General features: G+C 40.4%; 1 protein-coding gene across 1 annotated transcript; it reads right to left on the minus strand.

The window, feature by feature from the left end:
* Nucleotides 1–1,042: 1,042 nt before the first annotated feature.
* Nucleotides 1,043–7,308, minus strand: LOC127362952 (IgGFc-binding protein-like). Its single transcript, XM_051399354.1, has 4 exons — nucleotides 7,271–7,308; nucleotides 5,965–6,063; nucleotides 3,467–4,591; nucleotides 1,043–2,466 (listed from the first exon to the last, which is right to left on the minus strand). Exons 2-4 carry the CDS (start codon nucleotides 6,011–6,013, stop codon nucleotides 2,054–2,056), a joined length of 1,587 nt encoding a protein of 528 aa, XP_051255314.1. The 5' UTR covers nucleotides 6,014–6,063; nucleotides 7,271–7,308; the 3' UTR covers nucleotides 1,043–2,053.
* Between the last annotated feature and the right edge of the window lie 5,207 nt (nucleotides 7,309–12,515).

Here is a 12,515-nt window from a genome sequence, read left to right on the forward strand (position 1 = left end):
GACTTCTTTAAATGTGTGTTGAACTTGTGGGAAATAAAACAGCAGTGTAGTTTCACACATAATAGATTTAATGGTACAGTCAGTTACACCATACATTAAATGGAGTTTATTTTTTCAACACATGATTTCTTTTTGCAGAGTTCAAGACACAAAGAAATATATGTCCTTTGACCAATCAGATCACAGGCTGAATCACTTCCTAATTAATATCTACTACATTAACCGAAACTTCCCAACAAAACTAAAAGTACATATTCAGTCAAAATTAAGACCAGACATTTATTTTACCATATAAAGTATTATACCACATAAATATAATAGTATTGCTACAAAACACACGTAGCTGAAGGTACTTGTTCCTATTCCTCCTAATGTTAGATATTTACTGTAACTAAGAACTCAATTAATCCAATATTTTAATAATTGAATGTAGTTATAAATGAGTCGATCCAACCAAGACAAAAAACGACATCAGCAACTTATTTACCGGCCACCCTGCTAAAAGATTACTAGCCTAGCTTCAGTGTTGCCAACTTGGTAACTTTCTCTATGAATTTAGAAACTTTTCAAACCCTCTTACTGACTAGCAACGAATTTAGCATCTAACTCAGACCATCAGGGAAAAGGCAAGAAATATATTCAAATATATTACAAGCTTATTGTAATTCGTTCTGAACGGCTCTTTGAGCTTCTCTCTCTCTCTCTCTCTCTCTCTCTCTCTCTCTCTCTCTCTCTCTCTCTGTCACTCTCTCTCTCTCTCTCTCTCTCTCTCTCACTCTCTCTCTCTCTCTCACTCTGTCTCTCTCTCTCTCTCTCTCTCTACTCTCTCTCTCTGTCTCTCTCTCTCTCACTCTCACTCTCTCACTCTGTCTCTCTCTCTCTCTCTGTCTGTCTCTCTCTCACTGTCTCTCACTCTCTCTCTCACTCTCTCTCACTCTCTCTCTCTCTCTAGACCTCTCTGGATTACAGCGTTCTCTAAAGCTTGCAAATCTCTAAATCTGTTAATCTGTTTTAATAGATCTGTCTCTCGTTTTGCTCTCTCATATTTTTTTTACTTAAAATCCCTGTAATGACTATGAATTAGTTGGCTAAAGATGTATCTGTCGGCTTTTCTCTCTCCCTCGCTACAAAAGATGTGTGTATGGCGTCATCTGCCAACTTGTAGTGACAATTGAAGGGTCTGAAGCTATTGAAGCTGCCTAGCTTTAGCTGAGTGGCTGTAACCAAAGATCAATAATCAATCAGATGCTGAACTCCTCAAGGTTTGAAGGTGTTTCCCAACTTTCTCTCTGCTCTCTGTCTTTGTAGAAAAGGCAGACTTTTATAAAGATCTTACAACAGCAGTTTAGATTGATTAGTTTGATTGATTCTTAGATAAATAGTGAATCTAAAAGCTCATAAAATCTATTTAACTTAAAGCAGGAAAAAGATTTCAACTTGCAGCGACAGGAAACAGCTCAGAAAACAAACCATTAAATATATTGTTTACCTGTTGCCAGGTGATTAAATTCAAAATTTCCGCTGATTAATTGATGCACGTCGGTCTCAAATCATTGTTCAAACATAAATACATTGATTTTTGTTTTGACTGTACTGCCAGATTGGGGGACATTTTTCAGGGAAATCAGCAGGTAAAGGTTTTAGTAGAGCAACTTGTACTAAATTCAATAATTCTGTTTAGTTTTTAGTGGGAAAGTTAGCTAGCATGCTTCAGAGCATTCAAGCAATCTAATTTTAAGCAGATAAAAGTCATTAAACCACATGGCTAACTAAACTTCCTGAAGGCGAGTTGTGAGTTTCCGAATATTACATCGTTACAATGTATTACAATGTTTGAAAACATTTCTTCAGATATAACTCTCAGTTAACTCAGTATATTCAGTTACTTGTAAAATAACTTTTACAATTTTATTTTTATAATGTTAATATACTAGGGCAACTACCTATGAATAAGATTTGAGAAATAAAACTCCTTAGAGAAAGAAATATTAGCATGAGGACATTGGGAACTTCAGCCTGTCTTTCAATGAGCTTTGTCCATGTTTTCATCCCGTCACTCTGCTGGAAAGAAGACAGGACTGCTGTAGCAGACGGGATAGGCGTCCTTACAGCAGTCCTCGTCACTCCAGCCAAAGTCCTTTTTGTGTTCCAGACTCATGATAGCACATTGGCCATCTTGCACTGTGCCGGGCTCGCCCTCCGCCCAGTTGGTGTCATTGACAGGCTTCCCACTGAGCCAGTACCACTCCCCAGTCAGGGAGCTCCGACGCATGCCGATCCACACATTCTGCACTCCGTCATTATTGGCCTGCATAATTTTACTGTAGATCTGTGTCTGGAGTTGGGCCTCGGGGAAGCTGCCCAAGTCCATGCCGTTGTCTCTGCAGTACTTCAGGGATTCTCGCCAGCCGTCTGCCACTTCCCCGATTTTTACGACTTCTGGAGACAAAGTGCAACCTCGGAAATCTGATTGAAACAGAACAGAGACAAACTGCATCATTGATAAAAAAACAGTTCACTTTGTGCTGGTGGGCTATCATGCATCACAATCTGTGGGGGTCTGACTACAGCAATTGGTCAACACTAGCTTAGCAACCATAATGGCAAGCTTTGGTTTTCTCCACTTGGGGAAATGGAGAGTACAAGCCTCTAGTGTGAGTGAGTGTTTGGAGCACGGTGTCTTTTTTATTAGCCTTTCCAAAAATGTTAGTGTGTGAATGAGTTAGACATGTTTATCTGCTCTAACTTAAGCAGGAATTGTTTGCATTTCCCAACTAACTAGTTTACTTTCTCAAAGTGTAAGCAAGAGTTACTTCCAATCACACAATTATCTAACTACATGGCTTCAAACACATGACTCAAATGTCACAACTTAGTTTACTTGCTTGATTACTCAACTTGACAAATCAACTGGACTAGGACATTAACATCAATGACTCATGACTTCACTTGGACCTTCGACGTAAATAATTAAATAATCAAATTACTATCACAAACGTACGCCCATATTAAGACAGCCGGAACATGTTGCAGTCGTTCCCAGTGGATTTCGGCCATACAGTATATCTTCTTTCTCATATCTGTTAGCGTGATATTGCGTACATAGCCATTAGGTTCATGTTTAACAAGAACTTTTTTCAAGGTCCTCATTTTAAATGTCACCTGGAAACATTAAACAGACAGAGACACACTCATAGAGCTAATGTGGGCCTGCTCAGCTAGCTAGATCAGTCAAATCATTGGTTAGAAAACAGAAGCTGCTTTTATCTTCCTCCAACTGAAATTCAGAAATTGAATTTTAAAACGGGTAGATGTAGCAACAGTAACAATGTGGAGCTGGTTTTAGTGCATAACAGCTTAATTAAATACTCTTAAAACAAAAACAGTTTAAAAGTTAGGACTGACACGCCTTAATTTTAAGCTTCCCCTCACTTGTTAATCTTCAGTTTGAAGGTGGAGGTCATACCTGGGGTTTTACTGATGATGGCTGCTGGGTTCCCAAACAGAGCACCTTCCTTATTTCCCATTAAGTAAACAGCCATTTGGGAGGAAGAGTGCCAGATGACAGTCTTCTTTGTCATCACATTAACAGATGTTGAGACATAATCTGTCCCTTTCAGCTGCTGCCACTCTGGACTCACCAAAGGAAGACTTCCAACATGAACCCCGTCAGTTTGATCCTTGTGGACCACAATCACGGCAGAGTTCTGCGCATCAGGGATTATGTTGACTACCAAACAGGCGGCAAAGTCCGTCTTTGGGATCAGATTGAGGAGCAAGCCGGGCCGGTAGAGGATGGCTGTGCCAGTTGTCTTTACCAGAGGCTTGTCTGATTGGAAGGGTTTTACCTCGCCTTTCTTTGAAAGAAGAATAACTGTTTCACTTTCAGCACCACTGACAAGAGCAGGAGGAACGTAGAACTCCTGCTCTTCCTCTTTGTCTGGCAGCAGCATGGTGTACAGCTGCCCACAGGTGCAGTTGTACCGGATGGCGCAAGTGTGACCAAAGAGGACCGCCACCGGATGGTTTGCTACCACGGTTGTCAATGCCTCCTCCTTTTTTAGCCAAATCTGAGCGACCTGGTGGGACTGAATATCCTTGAACTCTTGACCTGTAACAGTTACCACGTTGTTTTCGTCCCCATTGATGATGACGAGTTTGAATGGGCCTCTTTCAGCTACAGCAGTTGTGACTCCGTCTTCGGGGTGAGTGGTTCCTGTGATCTCGGGTACCGGCGGGATGAGGTACTTTTTGCCCAGATTGTCAATGGGTATAACCAGAGTTGTCTGCACACTGTTGTTTTTGCGGTTGATGGCATGGACAGTGATTTTATTGTTGCTGGTAATTTGGAGAATTTTGTTGGAGATGTTTTCCCTCCGGAGCTCCAGATCTTTATTAATTACAATTTCATGAGTCTGTCCTCTGCTCAGTGTTCTTTGATCTGTGCCTATTTTGACCTCAGTGTCATCATACAAGGCAGTGACTTTGACCTTATTTTGGGGCTCATCAGGATGATAATAGGCGATGTTCTCCGGAAAAGCAACAATGAAATTCTGACCAGCGTTGTTTTCTGGTGACATGGTGGTGGATTCTGAAAAAAAAACTTCAAACCTTTAGTATTTTTCAAAAGGGAGACAAGAGGAGGGGGTAGTGTAATACGGGGTAATATTTTATAGTTCAGTTTACAATTACAGTCTAATTTCATACTGAAAATATTAATAGTGGATAGTTTATGTCAACAAACAATCTTTTACATACAAAATGTTATAATAGAAAACACTTTATAGAGCTGCAATTTAAAAAATATATACAACTGAACAGAAAGTATTTGAGAGCTTGTGTAGCCTCCATATTGTACATACAGCAGTAATGTAGCCAGAAAGAAAACTGTGTATCACATTTGTCTTGAGTTATACCTCGCCTATACTCCAGAGTCTGAGTCTAAGTTAGGTATTTTCAGGTATTCTTAATGGTATTTCTTCCTGAAAAACAATATAAGTAGTTGATGACTCATCCTGCACTCGGGGGCGTATACTAATGCTGCGTCCAATGAAATGCTTTCTCTCTTCTGACACCGCCGGAGCAGAGTGTACTGTACAAACACCTTTTAGAACATTTTATGGAGAAAATATTTTCCTATTAATACATAGTAACCTACAAGAAGCATTGTACCTGATAGAGAACACTCAACCACAGCTCAGCACTCCCCAAAAACATACACACCAACTTCTAGTCAGAGGAGGAAGTATTCTGATCTTGTACTGGAGGAGAAATACTAACCCCATACTGTACGAATACTCTGTCACAAGTGGAAGTATGTGCGTATAATAAGTAAAATGTAATATTAAAGTGTTGTGCTACTATATCTGATATCATTAGATTATTCTGACTCATACATTAATGTAAAAGCAGGATTTTGCTGTTGGACTTGGTTGAGCTCATTTTCAACTATTTTGTATCAGACTGCAACTAATGATTATTTTCATTATGGATCCATCTGCTGATCAAAGTCCAAAGTGCCACCTTCACAATGCTTTAGTCCGACCAACAGTCCAAAGCCCCAAATGATCTCAAATACATTCAGACTATTACAATCAGAGGAAAATCAGCAAATCTTCACGTTTGAGAAGCCCGAACCATGAAAGGTTTTTACAGGTAAAATTACTTGAAAATGTATTTTCTGTCAGTGTACTAATTGATTGGACTGATGATTTCAGCTGTATAAACTGTTGGATAGATTATTTTATAATAAACATCATATTTTATAAACTCTTCTTTATTTGTAAAAAAAAAAAAACTATAGGTAAATGTAGTGAAGTAAAAAGTACAATATTCCCCTCTGAGATGTAGTGGAGTAAAAAAAAAAGTAGAATGAAAGACAAAAAGTACAAATCACTCAACTTTCTGCTTAAGGTACATTATTTGAGTAAATGTACTTAGTTACTTTGCACCACTGTGTTTTACCTGACTTCAGCGCTCCCAGCAGCAGGAACAAGAGCAGCACCGGACACATGGCGGCTCCTGGATCACCAGTGATGAGTCTCTTGAAACTTAAGGCGGCACCTGGAATAGTTAGACAGATGTTTTAGTATGTGAACTTTATTCCCTTTTCAACACTGGCCTCTTTCAGGAAGCTGGTTATACTTGTCTGTGGGCTATGACATCATTTCTCACTCTAAATGGAAATTGTATTTCTTGGCTCTCTCCAAGTAATGCAGGTGTGTTCAGTGGTAGAAGAAATATTCGAGGCCTTCTGCATTTCTAGCCCTTAAAGATAACATCTTCAGTTACATTGTACCTTTATTTAACAAATTATACCAAAACATTTACAAAAAATCTATTTCTTTGTATTTTTACATCAAAGTCCAGTCATTTTTTTCTTCCTGTAAAACTAAATGTGACGCGTGCTTACGTCAGCATGAACTAACTGATTTCAACCAATAATATTCTGACATTCACCCGTCAATCAATCTTCAACTTTCAGCGACTCAACTCCACTAACTGCCAATGTAGCTGCCGACAACCTGAGAGACAGACAGAGGACAGTTTGACGACAGCGGTACCGAGGTGATTCACGGAGTTTCCAGATGCTAAAAGTTGCTGCTAATGGCAAAGTCAGCAAATGGAACGGCTGTACATGCTTGACTGGGTTGACGTAACACACATTCAGGGCTGTTGGTTATGTCCCTCACCAACCAATCAGCCACATGGCCCCACCCCCTAAATGATTCAAATTAGTTGGCAGTGAGGGAGCTTTTTTAAGCCCCGCCCATTCCGAGCACGGATGCAAATATTTAGTTGGTTGAACAGGTGAAGATACAGGTAATGGTGTACTCCCTGCTGCATTAATGTGTATTAAGATGTTTAAGAACTACTTTATACACTGTTGGGTCGTCAGTACTGCATCATATTCTATAAGATCATCATATATATGTTTGTCCCGTGAGAACCACGTATCTCTAAACAGTCGGAAAAAACAGCCTGTTTTCAGCTGTGTGACAAAGCATCTCTTCAGAAAATCCAAAAGGGGTTTTTAAATAGTGTATTTAGCTTAAGAAGCAGAAGAATATTCATTTATTACAAACATTCAGCATCAACACATCTGGAGATACGTGGTTTCCGTACAGTAAAAAGTACAGTAGTTGCCTCTGAGATGTAGAATCAAATGGAAACAATCAAGTAAAGTGCCTCAAACTTTTTACTTTAACAAAATTTAAGTAAAAATGTACTGAATTATTTTTTGGTCTTCGAGGTTAAATTCGTGTCTTACCTGCTCGCCAGTCGTCAGCCGAGTGTTTTCTTCTTCTCTCCTTCCGACACGGAAACAAACATTTGACAGTCAAACACGAAGATATTTGGAAGAAGTTTGCATGTGACTCACATCAGCATCAGGGAGGAGGCCGAAGGTTTCAACATGCAGGGGTTTGTCTTCTTCCCCTTTTTTAAGTTTATTATTTATTCTAGTGGTTGTTTATTGTTTACTATCTTGTTTATCTGTTGTCTGAGTTGTTTGTAAAATAGGAGGAATATAAATACTTACTGCTACAAATAAAGTAACCCGGAGAGGAGGAGAGGGGGGAGGAGGAGGTAGAGGTGTAGAGGAGGAGGACTTGAAGGAGGAAGAGGAATAGAGGGCGAGGTGGAGGAGAAAGGAGGGGGATAAAGAAGTGTAAAGGAGGAGAGGAGAGAGAGGAGGAGGGGGAGGAGGAGATAGAGGTGTAGAGGAGGAGAAGAGAATTAGGAAGGAGAGGAGGAAGAGGTGTTGAGGAGGAGTGCAGGAGGAGGACTTGAAGGAGGAGAAGGAATAGGGAGGGAGGAGGGGGGAGGAGGTAGAGGTGTAGAGGAGGAGAAGAGAATTAGGAAGGAGAGGAGGAGAGGAGGAGGAGGCAGGAAAAGGACTGAGGAGGAGAGGAATATTAGCATTAAAAGGAAGAGGAAGAGGAATAGAAGGCGATCAGAAGAGGAGGAGGTGGAGTTGAGGAGGAGGAAGAGAGAGGAGGAGATAGAGGTGTAGAGGAGGAGAAGAGAATTAGGAAGGAGAGGAGGAAGAGGTGTTGAGGAGGAGTGCAGGAGGAGGACTTGAAGGAGGAGAAGGAATAGGGAGGAGGAGGGGGAGGAGGTAGAGGTGTAGAGGAGAAGAGAATTAGGAAGGAGAGGAGGAGAGAGGAGGAGGCAGGAAAAGAGGAGGAGTAAGAATATTAGCATTAAAAGGAAGAAGAGGAATAGAGGGCGAACAGAAGAGGAGGAGGTGGAGTTGAGGAGAGGAAGAGAGAGGAAGAGGTAGAGGTGTAGAGGAGGAGGAGTAAGAGTATTAGCAGTAAAAGAAGGAAGAGGTGTTGAGGCGGAGGACAGGAGGAGGACTTGAAGGAGGAGCAGGAATAGGCAGGGGGAGAGAGGAGGGGGATAAAGAAGTGTAAAGGAGGAGAGGAGAAGATGGAGGAGAAGAGAACTAGAAAGGAGAGGAGGAGGCAGGAAAAGAGGAGGAGTAACAGTATTAGCAGTAGAAGGAGGAAGAGGAGGAGGAGGAGGAGTTGAGGAGAGGAAGAGAGAGGAGGTATAGAGGAGGAGAAGGCAAGAAAAGAGGAGGAGGAGTAAGTGTATTAGCAGTAAAAGGAGGAAGAGGTGTTGAGACGGAGGACAGGAGGAGATTTGAAGGAGAAGGAGTTGGGAGGAGGAGAGAGGAGGAAGATAGAAGTGTAAAGAAGGGGAGGAGAAGAGAGGAGGAGGTAGAGGTGTAGAGGAGGAGAAAGGAGGAGCAACAGTACCAGCAGCAGGAGCAGTAAATACAGTGACATTGTTAAAGGTTGTTTTGTTGTCTACTGATCTGGTGTCAGTTTGACAGTCAAATCAGTTCAAGCTTCACAGACTCTGAACTCATGAACTGATCACGAGCTGCTCCATGTTGGAGAGGAGTCACTCCTCCTTCGGCCGCAGAGGTGCTCTGTATGTTATATAGGACTCACTGAGAATGAGCTGTCAATCACAAGGTAGCCCCGCCCTAAAGCATACCCTGCTTATGGTCTGTTTTACTCTCTACTGATCTCAGACCAGCAGTTACTAAATGAACATCATGCTGTATGGAAGAAGACTGAAACTAGAGACTGGCTGTGTTTGAAATCACACACTAACATACTGTGTACTACACACTCAGTCAGTACTTTATACTGGGTACTAAACGCAGTATAAGTATGTCGACTGTTCACACTGGAATATATTCAGATTTGAATACTGAGCTACCGCTGAATGAAAACAATGTACACTCAATGGAATATTCTCCAGGATTATATTCAGGCAAATCAACGTAAAAGAAGGGAGGAGAGGGGCACTGAGGCTACTGTTTGTGGTTCACGTTTGATTAAAAGAAGAATAAATGAAGGTAAATATTAATGTCACAGATGGAGTAATGCTCTTAACTTCAAAAAGGTTTGAGCACTTTCTCGATCAATCTTCGCAGTGGTAGGCAACCTCTTTCAGAAATGAATAAATATAATATTTGTTATCACTTAACTTGAACAATAAAATGATTCTTCCATTCTCCTGTGGTAAAAATGCAATCCATCACACACACAATGAAAAAAACATCAACATTAGCTTTTAGATGTAACTAGCTAGCTAAAAATGTATGAAGATTAGCTCTCTTGTTACCTATTATTTTGCTAATATCTCTTTTATCTTTTAAAATTCTTCAAATGTGGTTTCATTTTCAACATAGCACAGCTAGCACACTATAGTATAGCTGTTATTGGAGCACAGAGCACGAAGAGCTGTGTAATGCAAAGAAACATGTTTTATATTTGAGGAACATAAAAAAACGCATTACTATCATATGACAAGATTATATTATATGTTTTAGAGTAATTATGATTCAGATTATTATATTTGTAGGCTAAATACTATTACTCCATTAATCTCTATTAAAGAGTGTTTGCACACCTGCCCTCAGGGGGCGTTACCTCTGCTAATAACAAACAATCAGCCACATGCCTCAAATACTCAGGTGGGATTCATCATTCACCATTGACCATGATATTCTTTTACAGAGACTTGAGCATCAAATTGGCATTAAAGGAACTGCCCTAACCTGGTTTAAGTCAACTTATCAGATCGTTCTCAGTTTGTACATGTTAACGATGAATCCTCCATAAATACTAAAGTTAGTCATGGAGTTCCACAAGGTTCTGTACTTGGACCAATACTATTTACTTTATATATGCTCCCTTTAGGCAACATTATTAGGAATCACCCCATTAACTTTCACTGTTATGCAGATGATACGCAGTTATATCTATCAATCAAACCCAATGAAATTAATCAATTATCTAAATTACAAACATGTCTTAAGGACATAAAATCCTGGATGACCTGCAATTTTCTGATGTTAAACTCAGAAAAAACGAAATTCTTGTTCTTGGCCCCAAAAACCTTAGAGACTCATTGTCTAAAGATAAGTTACTCTAGATGGCATTAACTTGGCCTCTAGCACCACTGTCAGGAATCTTGGAGTTATCTTGATCAGGATTTGTCATTTAACTCCCACATAAAGCAGACCTCTAGGACTGCCTTCTTTCATTTACGTAATATTAGAAAAATTAGACACATACTATCACAGACAGATGCAGAAAAACTAATCCATGCATTTGTTACTTCAAGGCTGGATTACTGCAACTCTTTATTATCAGGTTGCCCCAATAAGTCCATTAAAAACGCTCCAATTAATTCAGAACGCTGCAGCACGAGTACTGACAGGAACTAGAAAAGAGATCACATCTCTCCTGTACTAGCTTCTCTGCATTGGCTCCCTGTAAAATGTAGAATTGAATTTAAAATCCTCCTCCTCACCTATAAAGCTCTTCATGGTCAGGCCCCTTCATATCTTAAAGAGCTCATAGTACCCTATTACCCCACTAGAACACTACGTTCTCTGAATGCTGGGCTACTTGTGGTTCCTATAGTCTCTAAAAGTAGAACAGGAGCCAGAGCCTTCAGTTACCAAGCTCCTCTCCTGTGGAACCAGCTTCCAGTTGTGGTTCGGAGGCAGACACCCTCACCACATTCAAGAGTAGGCTTAAGACATTCCTCTTTGATAAAGCTTATAGTTAGGGCTGGATCAGGTGAGTCCTGAACCATCCCTTAGTTATGCTGCTATAGGCCTAGACTATCGGGGGATTTCCCATGGTGCACTGAGCTACTCTCTTCCTCTCTCTTTCTGCACTCATTCATGTCCCTTTAATGCATGTTACTAACTCCACTTCTTCCCCGGAGTTCTTGGCTTTCTCGTCTCGCAGGTTCTCATGGATCCTGGTGGAGCCTCCTGCCATGGTCCTGCTTGACTGCCATTGCCAATACTGTTGTTGCTGTGCACCTGTCTGTCTGTCTGTCGCCTCTCTCTCTCTCTCTCTCTCTCTCTCTCTCTCTCTCTCTCTCTCTCTCACCCCAACTGGTCGAGACAGACACCACCCACCTAGAGCCGGAGGATCTGTCCTAGGTTTCTGCCTTTTAACAGGCAGTTTTCCTTGCCCTTGTCGCCAAGTGCTTGCTCATGGTGGTACTGTTGGGTCTCTGTAATTAATGTTAAAGAGTTCGGTCTAGACCTGCTCTATTTAAAAGTGTCCTGAGATAACTTCTGTTATGAATTGGCCTATACAAATAAAATTGAAAATTGAAAATTGAATTGAAATCATTCAGCTCACCTGGGTAAGAGCAGATTTGGTGGATTTCAGATTTCAGGATGGTTAAGAATGTATGGTACATCTGGAGTTGACTTATATTTAACAGAAAATGAGCAGTTTATTTATAAAGCATGTTTCATACTCAAAGGTAGATTCAAGGTGCTGTACAGCAGTGCTTCCCAACCTTTTTCCTTAAGGGACCCCTTTCATTGTATAAACCGATGACCCCTGACTACATGACTTATTAAATGGATATTTCATTTTATATTCAATGCATAACAATAACAGTATAGAACAACTGTTAAACAGTACAATGAACAGTGAACACAATAATTACAGGAGGTATGTATGAGGACCAGTTGTTCTCATATAATCCACAGGGAGGTGTTGTTTCCTCTCTTTAACCCTCTGTGATCAGTAACCTCTTTACTGTCTAACATAGACTTCTGGGAACTAAATTACACACACACAGTGACACCTCACTCATTCTGGTTTTTGTGGTTGTGTAACTGTCAGAGCTGTTATCTAACTGACCGTCAGAGCATCACTTTCCAAGAAAATAGGACAGTGTGTGTGTGTGTGTGTGTGTGTGTGTGTGTGTGTGTGTGTGTGTGTGTTGTTCCAGAGGACCTCCTACAGTTTTAGAGCATAATAGTGAGGACATTTTAGAGATATTTCTCTGCAGGTTTTGTTTGCAAACTCTTTATTTTGTAAAAACATACAATTTAGGACATTTCATTCCAATTCATTTTCTAGAATTGTATTTATTTATGTTTGCAGACACAGCAAACAATTAAAAGTAACCTGACCTCATTCATACATTTGTTCTCTGCCCTAAATTGCAAA

Source organism: Dicentrarchus labrax, unplaced genomic scaffold (assembly GCF_905237075.1).
Source record: "Dicentrarchus labrax unplaced genomic scaffold, dlabrax2021, whole genome shotgun sequence".
Lineage (NCBI taxonomy): Eukaryota > Metazoa > Chordata > Actinopteri > Moronidae > Dicentrarchus > Dicentrarchus labrax.

Bases quoted from the DNA above. Each gene is read 5' to 3' on its own strand.
- LOC127362952 (XM_051399354.1), bottom strand. From the start codon at position 6,013: ATGTGTCCGGTGCTGCTCTTGTTCCTGCTGCTGGGAGCGCTGAAGTCA. The intron at 4,592-5,964 runs GTAAAACACAGT...TTTTTTTTTCAG, and splicing joins GCTGGGAGCGCTGAAGTCAG to AATCCACCACCATGTCACCA. The intron at 2,467-3,466 runs GTATGACCTCCA...TGTTTCAATCAG, and splicing joins CATCATCAGTAAAACCCCAG to ATTTCCGAGGTTGCACTTTG.